Source organism: Sardina pilchardus, chromosome 16, assembly GCF_963854185.1.
Source record: "Sardina pilchardus chromosome 16, fSarPil1.1, whole genome shotgun sequence".
In the NCBI taxonomy this organism is placed as follows: domain Eukaryota; kingdom Metazoa; phylum Chordata; class Actinopteri; order Clupeiformes; family Clupeidae; genus Sardina; species Sardina pilchardus.
In genome coordinates this window covers 22231442-22248941 of record NC_085009.1, presented here as the reverse complement: position 1 = coordinate 22248941, position 17500 = coordinate 22231442, and the positions used below count along the sequence as shown (strand labels likewise).

General features: G+C 47.1%; 1 protein-coding gene across 4 annotated transcripts in view; it reads right to left on the bottom strand.

Moving 5' to 3' along the window:
- LOC134059409 (RNA-binding protein with multiple splicing-like) overlaps positions 1-17500 on the bottom strand; it is a 41830-nt gene that overhangs the window by 18505 nt on the left and 5825 nt on the right. For all 4 annotated transcript variants that reach the window (XR_009935045.1, XR_009935046.1, XM_062515803.1 and 1 more), the window contains exons 2-5: positions 13780-13857; positions 13377-13415; positions 9192-9254; positions 4260-4410 (exon numbers count right to left, since the gene is read on the bottom strand). Coding sequence is in view for 2 of the 4 variants with exons in the window: in XM_062515803.1 (XP_062371787.1) it covers positions 4260-4410; positions 9192-9254; positions 13377-13415; positions 13780-13857 (331 nt within the window). In the remaining 2 variants the exon portion in view is untranslated. The remainder of the gene's footprint in view (positions 1-4259; positions 4411-9191; positions 9255-13376; positions 13416-13779; positions 13858-17500) is intronic.

Sequence of the window (17500 nt, the reverse complement as noted above, 5' to 3'; positions counted from 1 at the left end):
TCCCACTGATCTATAACCAACACTGGATAGACTATCCCATCGTTGCCGCCCCATCATTCTTTATGTAGATCAGTGAGGACGAGGACCGAGGAAGGAAGGGAGGATGTATAAAAGACTAAATGAGAGGCACCCAAATGAGTGGTCCAGGGAGGAGGTGGAAGAGTGAGAGAAAACTGCTATCCATTTGGTTATCAAAAACAAAATGGAGTCTGAGCAAGGTTGTAATGCAGAGCCATAAACACATCAACTCTGCATTCTGCAACACATCTGAACAAAAACATATACAGTTTAACAGTATAAAAACAGCAAATACAACCACTATAAACATATCATATATAAGATTAGCTGATAACTCTATAGCACACAATAACGTATTGAGTCATGTACAAATCTCCCTCTTAAGAACAAATGGAAGCTAGTTGACAAAATGTTTTCGTACAGTGAAAAGAACCACTGCATTAACAGATGTGGCACAGCAGTGCCTTGGGAAACAGCAACAGCAAGGAGAGAACCAATCAGAATCCTTGTGTGAGATGGTGCAATGTTGTCGTCGTGGAGATCTGGCTAACAGACAATGATCAACACTTAAGAATTCTGGGAAATGTAGTGAAGACAGAATAAGACACACCCCAGGAGAAGAAGAAAGCCACTTTTGGTAGTAACTTTTTGGCCGTGAACACGCAACGCACTGAAGTTTCAAAAGCAACAGCCGAATGATCCGCACCTCATAACTAAGCTCACCCTTATCACGAAAAAAAACTCCAAAATCAACAGCAGGATTAAAAAAAATCTCTGGTCGGATAATTGCGTAAATTTTTCTCAGAGATTAGTTAAGTCATTACGTCATGCCCCGGCTTAATCGTTTCCTTCCATATTCTCATCCATTTCTTTCCTTCCATCATACAGGGACCGGGAGGCCTGTTCCTTCACCCAGGCTGATCGGAGATAAGAGAGTGTTTAGTCATTTAGCTGGAATGTGAGGCAACGAAACCGAGCACACACACACACACACACACACACACACACACACACACACACAAACACACACACACACACACACACACACACACACACAGACACACACAGACACACACACACACACACACACACACACACACACACACACACACACACACACAGACAGACACACAAACACACACACACACACACACACACACACACAGACACACACACACACACACACATACCACAAACACACACTAGCCTGCACAGGCTCTGTCCGTCAGGCCAAAAAGCCTTCTGTGTGTGTCTAACGCCTGACAAAATATTTAACTCTGTTGAAAAACAAAGCACACGGCAATCCTGTCAAGAATTCCCCCATAATACCTCATAGAGGATTGGTTTGGTTCAAATAACAAGTGTTTGAGAAACAGAGAGAGAGAGAGAGAGAGACGATAGGCTAAAGCCTCTAGTTCGAAGTGCCCGTCCTAGAAGTAACTCACTTTAGCAAGACCATAATACTGATTTGTTCTTTGATGTTTAATTGTTTATTTGCACATTCTGTGCAAAACCTGAAACACACCCTGTAGAAATTTCACGAGAGGTATCTTATGTCGGGGAGATCTCTGAGCAAATCTCCAGGTCTGGAGAGTAACTACAACCCACACACAAAAAAGACTAACAAAATATTTACTTTAAAAGGAAGTGAAAGTACGCATGCAATCTCAATGCTACATGACAAGTCTCCCCGCCCCCCCTCCCTCCAGGCCGTCCATGCCAGTCCAGACTCGGGTGTGGACATGACAATGCTGCTGCCGCTGCTGTTCTTTCCGAACGATCGGTCGGTCAGCGCTTCGACATGCCTAGGAAAATGCTGACGGCACAGGAATCACATGAAGAGTCTTACTATATCACCTGTTTCCGCTTGATATGTTTCTTATTTTCATGTTGGTGCTTTTTTAGCCTTTTAGCCTTTTTATTTGACAGATCAGTGAGAGGATGTCGGTGAGGAAAAGACACAGGGAGTGGGCTCTGAAGATGACCTCAGGCCAGAGTCGAACCTGCGTCCCCGTGGACACTGACTAAGGAGGGAACATGGACGCTACCGCTGTGCTAGAGCTAGCCCCGCCCTCCTCATTATTAAAATGACGACCTTCCTCAGTGCTTTTAGGGCACTTCAGTATCGTCTTCAGTGCCTAATGTCTAGTATGTCTAGACCCAATATTTGACCTCATATTTCATATTTATTTGATTGTATTCACACCAGGATGGAGTCAGACCTGGTTTTATCGGTTAAAGGTTTTTTTCTTTGTTGCAGAATCTAGTAGACTAGGGGTACCTCTTTAAGATTTAAGAGGGTGCCCGGAGATATCCCTTGGGCAATTTTGTATATTGAGCCTTTCCTGTCCAATGTGTTGAATAAAAAAAAACTTTAACCGACAAAACCAGGTTCACCTAAATGATGGCATTTGGCTGCCGGACTACATCCATGGTGAGCAAGGGGCTTCACCAGGTCAGTGCAGTGAGGTCATCCATCCAATCCCGTTTACTCCTCCCAACTCACTGCTGGCCAGCTATTACCCCATCATCTACTGTACGCCAGGGGCACGTTCGTCACAGCAGTCGTGTCAACTCTCCAGTGTTTACCAGAAAACAAACTGTGCCTCTAAAGTGCCTCTAAATATCTAAACAATTACATCAGCAGTGTTTTTTAAATCAAATTCCACAAGCTGCTGAATGTTTATGTCTGTGGCAAACTTGCACCTTTGGTGATGACATGTCATTCTGGCCACACGTAAACAGCACTGACATTCATTAGCATAGCTTGGTTTAGCGACACAATTTTGTTATATAATCACTCATCACTCAAGTCCTTCACGTGTATTTTTTCCCTCTCTGGGATTGCAGCGACTGTCTCAACACTTTCACTGTCTCACGTTCCTTAGTTTAAAGGGTCAAAAAGTGCAAACGCTTCTACACACCAGCCTCTAAAAATTAGGCACTCTACGCCACTACCAGCCCACACAAACACTCTCTCATGAACCCCACACTCGCACAACAAAGGGACACTAACACACGGAGTTATAGTGGAGAAGTACAGTATGTGCACATCTCAGGTCAAGGTGCAGAACAAGGGTAAATCATAAAAATGGAAAAAAGTTCGCACACTTGAAATCCTTCTTTTTTACTTTTATTTTCTCTTTTCTCTAGCACAGAAAAACGTTTCGACCGTGTGGTCTTCTTCAGTTTCCCTTCAGAATCTGAAGAATCTGAAGAAGACCACACGGTCGAAACGTTTTTCTGTGCTAGAGAAAAGAGAAAATAAAAGTAAAAAAGAGGGATTTCAAGTGTGCAAACTTTTTTCCATTTTTACACTAACACACGGACTCATGCCCACCCCCCAATACACACACACACACACACACACACACACACACACACACACACACACAGAGTGTTCAGCAATCTGACCGTAAGCCTCCCCCTTCCCAGATCTCCAAGCGATAGACCACCGGTTCCTGTAACAGCCTGTTTACATGACGAGCTCACTGCACAGTAAAGGACGCACCGCAGTTCCACTGCATGGAGATGCACACAGGACAACAGATACGGGTTTATATGATAAACCCACTGTACAGTAAAGCACAACCTTAAAGTACAGTAAAGTACAGTAAAGTACAGTAAAGGACAAACAGTTCCACTGAGTGGAGACGGACGCAGGACAACAGATAAGGGCTGGGCTGGAGCTGCACTGTGGTTGTAACGGAGACGGCGGTGAGGGTCGGGGGGGGGTGGGGGGGGGGGGGGGTGGGGGGGGGGGGGCATTTCTACTGGGAGGGTGTGGGTGTTCTCCTGGGATGGGCTCCACTCCGCGGAGGCAGAGACAGGACAACAGATAAGGGGGCAGTTGGGGCAGTTGTGTGTGTGTGTGTGTGGGGGGGGTCCTACTTGTGTTCAGATGGAGACTGGGTCAGGGGTGGGGATTTCTCCTGGGAAGGGTGTTCTACATGACCAAAGATGGCATACAGTATGTGGGTGTGGACGGGTAAGTGTAGGCGTTTGAGGGGGCTTAATGTTGATAGGACACTGTGGTGGTGATGGTGGGGTGGGGTAGAGTGGGCATTTCATTTGTGGTGGGGAAGGGAATTCTACTGCCCTGAAATGGACACTGTGGGTGTGGGTATTAGGATTTGGGAGGGCTGTTGGGGGACTGTTTGGGGTGTGGGAATAGTTGTGGTGGGTGAGTTGTGTGTGTGTGTGTGTGTGTATGGTGGGGTGGGGTGGGGGGGTGTACTCACAGGGGTCTCTGCTGATGAAGGGGGGTCCAGGGCTCTGCTGGGATGGGGGAGGGTTAGGGGTGCCCACGAGCTTACTCTTGGCCATCTTGGTGTTGGCTTTGGCGAACTCCAGACGCAGGGTCTGGGGAATCTCCGGGTCAAAGCGGACTCCCTAGAGACAAGAAAATGAACAAAACAAGATTAAATGTTTCTTTTTCCCCCCCTATGTCATTAAAATAACCAACAAACACTTCCAATCTGTAATCAGCAAAGCAGATAACAAGCATGATAAGAGCAGAATAGTTTACTTTGGGGGTTTTTGAAAACACATGCTTACACACACACACACACACACACACACACACACACACACACACACACACACACAAACACAAACAACACATAAGACTACATAACATGAATATACAGCACAGACACACTCCTGGGAATGAAAGCCTTGACGTTTTGCGAGAACTTTCCAGACTTCACTTGTCACTTCCCTCCTCCGTGAACTCTATCTGTACCTCGACATCGCGATCAGCACAGTAACCCGCGACTGACAGGGACCGGGCTGTCTCTAGTCTAATCAGCCAGCGCAGACAAATCCTGTAAATAGTGTGGCCTCGCGGAGGAATCTTGGCACTGCTGACGTGGCTTTCATGTTCACAATCGATATTAAAAACTGTCTCTCCGCTCCCCTCGGGAGCGGCTTCATTTCGCTTAAGTGGAAAAAAAAAAACATTGTTTATGGTTTCATTTTAATATTTTGCTATTCCGACCGAGCCAAATTCTAAAAATACAATTTAGCGTGTCTTGCAAACAAGGGAGGGACTCGCGAGGAACAAAGATGTCGTTTGTCTTCAGTGCTGAGAACAGGGAAGACTAACCCTCCGGCTATTCACCCTGAAATCAACCTAATACGAGCGTGGATGAGTGTGTGTGTGTGTGTGTGTGTGTGTGTGTGTGTGTGTGTGTGTGTGCATGTGTGTGGGTATGTGTGTGAGTGCTTGCCTGTGTGTTTTTTGTGTGTACTCATGTCATGTGTCTATGTGTGACTGTGTTTGTGTACTGTACATGTACAGTATGCATGTTTGTGAATGTGCGCCTGTGTGAGAAAGAGAGCGCAAGCGAGAGAGAGAGAGAGAGGGGAAGAAGGAGGGAGGGAAAGAGAGAGAGAGAAGAAGGAGGGAGGGAGAGTAGGGAGTTCTTAGAGTAGAGATGAGGGTGTGTGGTTTTTTACAGGTTTGCAGAAAATGAAAAGTAAAAAGACGGGGGGGGGGGGGGGCTGGGTGCTGAGGAAGGCAGCGAGCGAGGGATTGAGGGAGGAGTGAGAGAGAGTGAGAGGGATCGATGAGGAGAAGCCACGCTTACTCGCCCCGGCTCTCTGAGGTACTGCCGAGGTCGGTTCTAGGCCCGTCCCTCAAGGCCTCGCGGGTGCCGTGCTGTACGGGGAGCCGGAACCCGGTTCTCATGGAGAAGGGGAATTAAGTGGGATTGGCCGCGGCTCCGACTGCTCTGCGCCCGTGTCGATTGAAGCTTCAGAGGTCTAAGTCTCGACAGCGCAATAATGAGCCCACGGGCTCCACGAGCTCCCTCCGCTATCCTACGCCGCGCCGTCTGAAGGCGCGCGCACTCGCTTTCTTGTTTTGAGCTGTTTATCGGAGATCGCCGAGGAGAGAAAGTGGAACGTCTTTCATTATCTTGCGGTGTGTGTTTTGTGCGCGCGTGTGTGTGTCCTTCGGCGCAGCCGAAATGCTTGTCGTGTTTTTAGAGAAACCAAAATTAGCAGCGGCAACATCAGCAGGGGTCTCAAATACCCATCAATTTGAGTCATCCCGCGGATAGGACAAGCAGGCGGATGTCGCGATTTAAAAACATTAAAAAAGCTCCCAACGGCCACATATCACAGCTGAAATCTAATATGCTCTCTTGTGAGACCCCCCCCCATACACACACACACACACACACACACACACACACACACACTTTTTCAAATGGCCTGAGGGTGAGAAGTAGTCAGTGTGTGTGACGTTTTTCAATTCTCGACTCCTCCGTTTTTCATTTCTGATGCATCTCTCGGGGGAAGAATAAACCCTGGGAGAGAGCGCGAGCTGTTATTACTGTGTGCAGGAACAGTTGAGCTGCGGCGTCTTCTCCTCAGGTATGCTGTGTAATGCTCTTTCACTGCCTCCCCCTTCCACCAAAGAAACCGCAATGGACACACAGTCCTTTCAGAGAGGCTGAATCGGGCCGTAACCTGGCCCTGTTCTGGACCTAATTTCGATTGTATGGCTCTGATAGGCTCCAATTTTCACGGATTTGGCCCAACGGTGGGGAAGAGGCTCTTGCTGCTCCAGGCAGGCTACACTGGGCATGCAACTGAGGCAAGCCGTCCGCAGAACGTATGCTGCAATAATGAGCTTCCACTGTTATCCACCTAGTTCGTTAACCCGGAAATCTGGTCTGTTTTCAACTTCCATTCATTCTGTTTACATTATTGCCTTGTGCATTCTCAGTACGCTAAATAGAATATGTTCCAACTTAGATTTCTTTCGAAATGTTGACAATTCTGCCCTCAGCATGGATATACTACGTAAAATATAACCGATATAAACCGTCTGCCAACCGTCACCTTAAAACAGATACAACGCAGCTTTGCCGAAAATAGATAACCGTTTTCTGAATACTGAGGTGTCATGGCGACGCTCATTGTTGGCTAAGGAATATCGTGGATGAATAGAACTGGCTACACCAGACATGCTAGCAAAGCATACCTTCGAAAACAACCAGTCTAGACTAGTGTTCTAAAACTGTTTTTACTCTTCGGTAACATAGCGCATCAGTTGCAGACCCGGTGTGTAGCCCAGCTGTTACGGCTCTGATATGGCTCTACTTCGGCTCTTATCTGGAGCTAAAAAGTCCCTGATCTAATCCCAAACATCAGGTAAACATCAGGTGGTCTGACACACTCCCCAGACCACACAGCCTACAGCAGGAGTGAAGACCTCCATCAGGACTGGAGAAGCAGGAGTGGAAGGGTGAGGACTCAAGTAGCAGGACTGCAGTAACAGGACTGAAGTAACACGATTTGAGTATCTGGACTGGGGGAACAGGTGGGGAGTAACAGGGCTGGAGTAGCAGGACTGGGGTAACATAAGGGCAGCAATGGAGAGGAGTAACAATAGGGCAGTAAAGGAGTGGGGGTAACAGGAGGGCAGTAATGGAGTGGGGTAATAGGAGGGCAGTAATGGAGTGGGGTAACAGGAGGGCAGTACTGGAGTAGGGGTAACAGGAGGGCAGTAATTGCGTGGGGAAATAGGATGGCAGTAATGGAGTGGGGTAACAGGAGGGCAGTAATGGAGTGGAGAAACAGGAGGGCAGTAATGGAGTAGGGTATCAGTAAGGCAGTAATGGAGTAGGGTATCAGTAGGGCAGTAAAGGAGTGGGGTAACAGGAGGGCAGTAATGGAGTGGGGGTGACAGGAGGGCAGTAATGGAGTAGGGTAACAAGAGGGCAGTAATGGAGTGGGGGTGACAGGAGGGCAGTAATGGAGTTGGGGTAACAGGAGGGCAGTAATAGAGTGGAGTAAGAGGAGGGCAGTAATGAAGTAGAGTAACAGGGGAGCACTAATGGAGTGGGGGTGACAGGAGGGCAGTAATGGAGTCGGAGTTAGAGGAGGGCAGTAATGAAGTAGAATAACAGGGGAGCAGTAATGGAATGGGCAATAGGAGGGCAGTAATTGAGTGGGGTAACAGGAGGGCAGTAATGGAGTGGGGTAACAGGAGGGCAGTAATGGAGTGGAGTAGCTGGACTGAAATAGCTGGAGGGGAGTAACAGCAGTGGAAAGATTAAGGAAATATAAAAATGAACATCAGGAAGCAGAATGTAAATCCCCCTTTTGCCCTAGATGGGTGAAGTATGCACACATTCAGAGGAGAACACTGTTCCGTTGGGTGAGAAAATACACACACGCACCCACCCACACCCACACACACACACACACACACACACACACACACACACACATACTTCACACTTGACTTGCGTGAATTCACCTGCTGCACTGCTCAAAGGATTTTTAGCAGGGCAAGGTCAGACCTTCCTCCTACTTCAGCTAAGAGAGATTAAACATAAGTCGTGGATCGATACACTCTGCTTTAACTCGGCAAAACAGCTGCTTCCCGCTCATTAGGTGCAATTAATGTGATGGAAGGGAGCGGAAACTCGGGAGGCAGAACTTGCTCGCTTGTAATCCACATTCAGCAAGGATCTGAACTAAAACTCTGTTCGTCTATTTGTGCTATCACATAAACAAATGAAAACTGCTCACCTGAGATCAACTGAAAGATTTATAACAGAGCTAAAAAGTGATGGGCAAATATACTTCTGAGTCCTGGATCTCCACTATATGTAGATGAACAAGCTCATGGACACAAACTGTTTATTCAACATAACTCATACATGTCCTATTGTTTGAGGTTCCATTTGTTTATTAAACTAAGCAAGTTTGATAGGCCAAATGCTTTCAGACCAAATGTGAGCCAAATGTAAAATATTTCTCCTCTAACGTACTTGCAGTAATTGTTATTTTAATATTTTGTGATATTTTAATAATGATCTAATATCTAATATTTTGTGGTCTTGTCGTTTCTAATTTGGACTTTTCAACAGCTATAATTAGGCATACCTACAACAGTCACCTGTTGGAGTAAACACCACGACTGGACGACCACTAGCGACGCTAACATGTCACGTGCTAATCTCTGCCTCAGATCACAGCTTGTGGAGGACTCTGCGATCCGTGCAACCGAGCGTGAAGGTCATGACCGAACTCGCCGGCAGGATGAGTTCTGCTTGACGTCTCCCGAGGGAGGAGGAGGAGGGAGGGAAAAAAATTAAAAGAAAGAAAGGAGACAAAAAAGAAAAAAATAGAAAGACTGGCGAGCTACTCACGTTCAGGGCGTTCTTCGCCGCCTCGGCCTCTGATCGACTGTCAAAGCTGACAAACCCCACCGGCTGAAGAAGAAAAAGGGGGAAAAAAGACAGCACTTTAGATTGGTTAGGACGCTCTGCCCCTGGAAGAAATCTTTTTTAGCTGCTTTTCCCTTTTTTTAGAGATTATTTTGCATTGTCAGTTCGAGTTGCTTTAGCGACCCCTTGAGATTGCATTAAAAGGATCCATATTAGGGAGGGTGTTCAATGATACAGGCTTCTAATGGCCTAGATGTAGGCTAGCATAAACAAACTAAATACAGGCGTTTTTTCGTGAGAGGGTCGACCGGGAACTGGCGCTAAAAGAGTTGGGTGGAACTCTGTGGATGGGTGATGCTAGAATCCAGAGAGCAGGAGATTACGCTAATGGCGAGAAAGAAAAACTGTTTACGCTTCAGGGAACAAACGGAAAAAGTGAGGGACAGCACGTACGTATGGAGGGAAAAGAGAGCGACACAAGGCAGAGACAGGATTAAGAGCACAAGAACACACAAACACAGGGGTCTGTGCAAGCTCACGGCAGACATGCATAGTGGGAGAGCAGTGGAGGGAAAAAGAGAGTGGGGCAGAGAGAGAGAGAGAGAGAGAGAAAGAGAGAAAGAGAGATATAGAGAGGAATAGAGACTTGAAACAAATCATTCAAAAGTTTCAAGACCGAATGGCCAAAAACAATACATTTTTGGACCAAAACCGTCCTCTCTTTATGACTAAAGCATGGATCTACTTTATCAGCACATCATACCTTAGGGTAGGAAATGCTTGGCTTAAAAGACAAGAGATGGAGAGAGAAGAGATGGAGAGAGAGGGGGAAGGATGGAAGGGGGGGGGGGGGGGTTGGTTCAGACACAGGACAGAGAGAGGACCAGGCCAGGCAGCGACTACAATAAGCATCAACTCAGCTGAAAGCAAGTCTGAGCGCTCCGCAGAAGCAGATAAAGGACACATACGTCAAAACCACTGGAGGAGGACGGCATGACAGAGGAGGAGGGGAGGGGTGTGTGTGTGTGTGTGTGTGTGTGTGTGTGTGTGTGTGTGTGTGTGTGCGTGGGTGTGCGTGCGTGTGTGTGAGTGGGTGCGTGAGTGTGTATGTGTGCATGGGTGTGGGAGTGTGTGTGTGTGTGTGTGTGTGTGTGTGTGTGTGTGTGTGTGTGTGTGTGTGTGTGTGTGTGTGTGTGTGGGAGTGTGGGTGGGTGTGTGTGTGTGTGGGTGTGGAAGTGTGTTTGGGTGCGTGAGTGTGTATGTGTGCATGGGTGTGGGAGTGGGTGTGGGTGTGGGTGTGTGTGAGTGTGTGTGTGTGTGTGTGTGTGGGAGTGTGGGTGTGTGTGTGAGTGTGTGTGTGTGTGTGTGTGAGTGGGTGTGGAAGTGTGTTTGGGTGCGTGAGTGTGTATGTGTGCATGGGTGTGGGTGGGTGTGAGTGTGTGTGTGTGTGTGTGTGTGTGGGAGTGTGGGTGTGTGTGTGAGTGTGTGTGTGTGTGTGTGCGGAGGGGGGCATGGAGGCAGGGGTGGAGTACGAAAGAGACAGTGAGAGGCAGAGTGGTGGAGAGGAGATGACAGAGAGTATATGACAAGGTGAAACCGTGAGAGAGGAAGAAGAGGAGCTGGCGGGGGAGAGCGAGAGGGAGAGGCGAAAAGAGAAAGATGCAAGACAAAGGCAGGGAGGAGAGAAGAAGAGAAGAGGAGAGAGGGAGGGAGAGAGAGACAGACAGAGAGAGAGATGAGTTGAGAGAGAGAGAGAGAGAGAGGAGAGAGAGAGAAAGGGAGGGGAGAGGGAGTGAGAACAAGAGACAGTGGGAGAGAGAGAAAGGTGAAAGACCGAAAGAGCAACAGCACATGAAGTTTGGGCCTGCATAAGCAAAACGAGCTAAATGGGAGAGAGAGAGAGAGAGAGAGAGAGAGAGAGAGAGAGGGAGAGAGAGAGAGGGAGGGAGAGAGAGAGAGGGAGAGAGAGAGAGAGAGAGGATGGGAATCATTTCTGGCTGAGGAGGGAGAAGACAGGGGGGAAAAAAACAACAAAAAAAAGACAGAGAGGAGAAATTTCACAGGGACGTCAGAGAGAGAAAAAGAGAGAGAGAGAGAGAGAGAGAGCCTGACAGCGAACCAAAATAGCAACGGCAAGACCTGCTACTATATATGGAGATCGCGCCTGCTTCCCGAGTCGAGCCTGGAATCAATTGATTTACATTATTGTTGTCATTGCTGTTCCCTAGTGCCCAGGTCGTCTACGAGGGGCCTCATGGAGCGCGCAGGGAAAAGGTCGGCGCACCAAAACTCGGCTCGTTCCCAAAACTCCTCGTGCCCTCCGGGCCCCTGTTCAGGTCGGTTCGAACAGAGCGAGATGGCACACCCATGGACAGGAAGCAGGCGTCATGTCAACTTCCTGTTGCGCCCGAGCCAGTTCGAGAGGGCCGTGCGGTTGTTCTAAAATGTCCCATATTCAACGCCCGTGAACTCCACGTGAACTCGGTACTGACTGAGCATGTTAAAGTAAACAACATACTTTCGGAGCGGCCTTTGCCGCCTTGGGAATATGTATATAGCCTACGTTGGCAAACAGAGCGCGATAAAGGGGCGTTAAAAGAAGAACAAACACGATTGTTATGAAAATAATTTGGGCCGCACGATTGCCTTATCATCAGTTAGTATGCTTTGGGTAAACTTACATGTGGCTACACTAGGCCATTCTATAGGGAAGCAGTGAACAACACTACACTTTACAGTGTTATGGAATTGAATTCCAGCTAAATTACGGGCATTTTGTGATCCCGCTCATGTAAGTAAAAAAAATTTTCGCATATGAAAAGCACATTGAGGGCTGCCAACAAATGCAAAACATGGTCTAGTTCAGTGCATTTCTGTATTTGATATACTTTTAACAATAATAGAATTCTATAACAGATGTTTCGGGCAAGGAGCTTAGCAGCTCCTGTGATAAGTTTCAGTTGCATGAAAGCTGATACCGTTTGTACTGTCGTGAGCCAATACTTGACGAATGCTTTCCGTGTGTGCGTAACCGCGCGTGTTGGCGAATTAGTGCCATTTAATGACCCTCTCACTTCCCACACGCAAAAGAGGGCTGTAAGGAGAGATTGCACATCCAACGGCAAGAAATGATCGGCATGTCCAGGGATGGCGTGCCAGACCATCTCACACCCCCCCCCCCCCCCCCCCCCACAACCCTCTCCTGCGTCACACCCCCACCACCACCTCCCCACCCCCGAAACCCACCAGCGAATGGAACGCATCCGGTCACAAAGTCCCTCTCGCTTGTCAAAACACTGGTTCTTCACCTGCTCTTCACACCTCTGATTCATCGCTCTGTTTTTTTTTCCGTCCCAGGCTAGGCTGGCTTATTCCACCTGAGTGTTTGTGATTTCAGCCATGTTGGCTGGCTGGCTGGTCTAGCTAGCCCCTTCTGCCTGAGGCAAATATCAAGCACCGTTCGTGCTGTGCTGTGCTGTTCTCCCCTTCAGTTCTCACACCAATGCTGTGCACATAAACATGCCCATATATGCACACGCTGGTACACATACAATCACACACACGCACACTCACTTACACACACACACACACACACAGGCTTGACACATGCAAGCACTCTCCTTCCTTGGTCTCTCTCTCTCTCTCTCTCTCTCTCTCACACACACACACACACACACACACTCTTTCTTTCTCTCTATCTATCTCCTTCTCACAAACAAACACATAAATACAAATGCACACACACACACACACTTAAACTGCCGCTTGCATATGCAGTAAGATCATACACATGTCCGCACGCATGGGCAAATCCACACATATACAATGTCAGCATACATACAGACAGAGGTATTGAGAGACACATATGCACACATGCAAGGACATAAGTGCAGACCAACAGACACACACACACACAGAGGCACACACACACACACACACACATACACACACACACACACACACACACACACACACACACACACACACACACACACACACACAGCTGAAGTAGCTCTAGCTCATACAGGGAACAAATGAGAACAAACGGTTCTTCATGAGAAAGGGCCAAAAACAACAACCACGGTTCAGAACAAAGAACAAATCAACAAATCCCCCTCTCTCTGATGTAAAGTACGGACATACTGTATAGGTCTGTCTGTATCTTACCTGTTTTGAGGTAAGCTTTATTAAGGAGCCTTCATAACCCTGGAAAAAAACAGAAACAAGTATTTAAAAACACAGCATATAAAGGTGAAAAAACACTTAAAAACGTCTCTGTTTACTTTGTCTGGTGATGAGAATGTGGAAAGGCTTGTAAAACTCTATCTTCCCGATGTCTAAACATTTGCTTTCTGCTTGTTTGTGTCTCGTCTTTTTCGAGCTCAGTCACTGAGAGCGTTGCACTTAAGACGGGCTCTTAGAAGTGCCCTGACCACGATTGTTAACGTCAACTATCTCTCCATCTCTGTTTAAAAAGTGCCAATCGCAAATGGGCCCCACTTGCGCAACTCTAGGGGGAGTGGCACAGAGTAAACAGGAGAGCTGAGACTAATGAGGGGCATGTATGTACCTTGAATGGTCTGAAGAGAAGGTAGAGCTCCCTCGGCTTGATGTCCAGGGGCAGCCCGCTGACAAATAGTGTCCTGACCTGAAGAGGAGGGCAGGGGAGAGGAGAGGAGAGGAGAGGAGAGGAGGGCAGGGGAGAGACAAGAGAAGAGGCACGTTACGACACTGTTTACGGAGACAGATTCTAGAATGAGATAGAGATTGTGGACACACACGACGTAAACACACACAGAGACACTCGCGCGCGTTCTGTGTTTTGTTCTGTCTTTCTTTCTCTTATTTTTGTCTTTTTCATTTTTCTCTTTCTCTATCTCTCTCGCTCTCTCTGCTGCAAACACACACACACACATACACACTAACAAACACACACGCATACATATTCGTGTGCGCACACACACACACAAACACACACACACACACACAAACACACACACACACACACACACGCACACACACACAGCAACAGTCTTCACACAGCTCCTTTAAAAGGGACAAAAGGGAGCATATATTTCCCACTGGCTGGCAGTTCCAGTGAGAGTTAGTGGAGTGTGGTGACCTCCGAGCTGACAGTGGGTGGGAGTCGCTCAGGAATCCGAGACAGAGAGGGTGAGCAGGAACAGAAGTGTCTGCCCCGTGCACTTCCTGTCTAAGCCACAGCGTCCCGATGACCAGCCACTGACTGAAATGATTTAAGTACATGACTAGGGCACACCATTAGCTTCTTATCTCAACTCCATTATCTGAATTATCTTAGAACGGGCTGATAGGGAGATAATGTATATATATATATATTTCATTTAAATCTTATTTTATTATCAAAAAGCATTGTTAAAATGACAGATTAGAACTTTTCAAGATTCGAAAGCTGTTCTTTGATGCGTCCCAAATCAATAGTGAGCAATAATGAGTAAGAATTGAAAGTGAACTTTGTCTGAAATTGCGTCCAGGACAAAGTGGGAGGCCCACTGATATACACAAGATGGGTCAGCGTTAGTAACTCGACACCGCTCATAAGATGGATTGCCAAACCTCAGCCGAAACAAACACAGGTGCCTAGCAACATGGTGTTTGGTGTACAAGCCTCGCCACCCGGGTCCCTCATCTCTGCCCCGCCAACGACCCCCCACACACACACACACGCGCGCGCACACACACACACACACACACACACACACACACACACATACACACATAAACACACACACACATAAAACCTTCCACACACACATGCATACTCACGCACATAAACACCCCACACACACATAAAACCTTCCACACACACACGCACACACATAAACACCCCCCAAACACACGTAAATGCCACCCACACGTACACGAGCACACTGGCACACACACAAACATAAACCACACAACACACATACACACACACACACACCACTCTCTTATCTCCTCGTTGTTAAGTAGGGATAGACTCCTGCTGTCGTGCAATGACAGAGGGGTCTTAACGAACTACCGGCCTCTCCACACAACGCCTCTTTGAAGCACTGTGGAGTGGCAAGGACACAACCGCAAGACAAGTACTGGCACACACACACACACACACACACACACACACACACACACACACACACACACACACACACACACACACACACACGCACACACACACACACACACGCACACGTACACACACACACACACACACACACACGTACACCACAAAAAAAACACACACACACACACACACACACACACACACACACAAAAACACTTAAGCACAGCAATATGGAATGAGAAGCGCAGCCCCACATAAAGCATATTATATCCCAAGCACCAATCTCACATAAAGCATACCAATTCAGATACCAGTGTGGAATGGCAATGCAGGTGCTCATGAACAACACTCCGGTGCTTACAGTAAAGGTGCCTTTGCTGTAGGGGTAACTTTTAAAGATTTAATCATATAGAACTGAATACTACTGTAAGAGATTAAGAATATTCCACTTTAAGGCATTGAATGAGCTTTCCGCGTTTTTGCACCAGTGAAGACCTTTCAAAGTTGTTCTTTTATGGTCCCTTACCCTGGAGACAGCAAATATTGAATATTTTGACTTTGACTGGGACCATCGCCTGGAGACGACGAGGCTGCTTCGTAGTGGAAGGAGAGGCCCATCTTACATCTTAAACATGACCTAGAAACACATCTTAAGCAAGGCATACAGTACATTCGCCCACTGAAGCTCATAGGTGACATTCCTCATTACAGGCTGTCACTCAAACTAATTGAATGACATGCTTACGGTTTGCCATTGCCTTAGCCCTTACTGGTCTTGATGTACTGTATATATCACCTTTGTTTTAATCTCAGTGATTTGAATTTCAAAAGATCCCCTTTTCATCAACCTGTCATCAGCAGTTTGGTCCCTGTCTTGTTCCTAAGGGGTGGGTCGGGGTAATAATGGTAGATGGGGGGGTGGGGTTGGGGGGTTCCTAGCCCACGCTGATACTATTTGTGCAACCCATTTGTATGCTGACGGCTTGGGGACAACTTGTTACTTGGGAAATGACAGAAGTGTAAGTCTGTAATACTTGCAGCCTAAATGTTCTGACAAACCAAATGACAAACAGACAGACGGATAGGGTATCTTTCACCCTCACCATGGATGTGTAACATTTGGGATATCCATACACTGTAGGTCACACACACACACACACACACACACGCACGCACGCACACACACACGCAACCATAGGTCAAGCCCACCTATATTAAATTCATGTGTGCAATATCAAAAGCCAGCAGCACTCAAACAAATTGTCTAAAAGGTCCAAGGTGACACTTTCAAAGCATGACAGTTCACTGAGCTTCCTCTTTTAATTGGTTATCAATCAAACCCGATAAGTTGCTAAGACTTCCAGGCGTGGTATTTGTGTGGTATTTATATGGTAACTACAGGCCAAAGGTTTTCATAATTCAATGTTGTAATGTAATAACATACCGTCACACGCACTTATGTTCTGTGCTGCACAAGTGTCCACTATAATTAGCATGCTAACCAGTTAGCTTTGTCTGTGCCTCAGAGTGCATATTCCTGTAGTACCACAATGTACCTCAGGAGGCGCTGTATCAAATACATGCAAGTCAATGGAAGAGAGCAGTAGCAGACTTGATGGGTCGTTCAAGATAACTCAAATTCTACACAAAGCCCCTTTAATTATTTTCTTCTGGGCTTTTCTTGTAATCTTTCTGCATCAGCTCAACAGCCACCAACAGCCTGTTTGCTTTTAAGCTCTACCACCAAAATAAACAGAGGAGGCCGGAGGTCTCAAAGATCCTATTGTCCTGTCTCCTCAATCGAATTTGAGACTTACGAATGACTCACACTGTCTTCTTCTTCTTCTTCTCCTCCTCTCTGTCTTTCTGTGTCTCCCTCTCTTTCTCTCCAAATGAAGATAGGTGTCATGCTGCTTCAGTCAAACAATGACACTTTTTTTGCACACACGTAATGGCAGGGTGTGAAAAATCATTTAACATTGCCTTAAGTCATGACACCCATCGTCAGAGAATACAGGCAGCTGCTCCTCGAATACCAGTGAGCAAGCGCGCGCACACACACACACACACACGCACGCACACAGACACACACACACACACACACACACACACACACACACACACACACACACACACACACACACACACACACACACACACACACACACACACACACACACACACACACACACACACACACACACACACA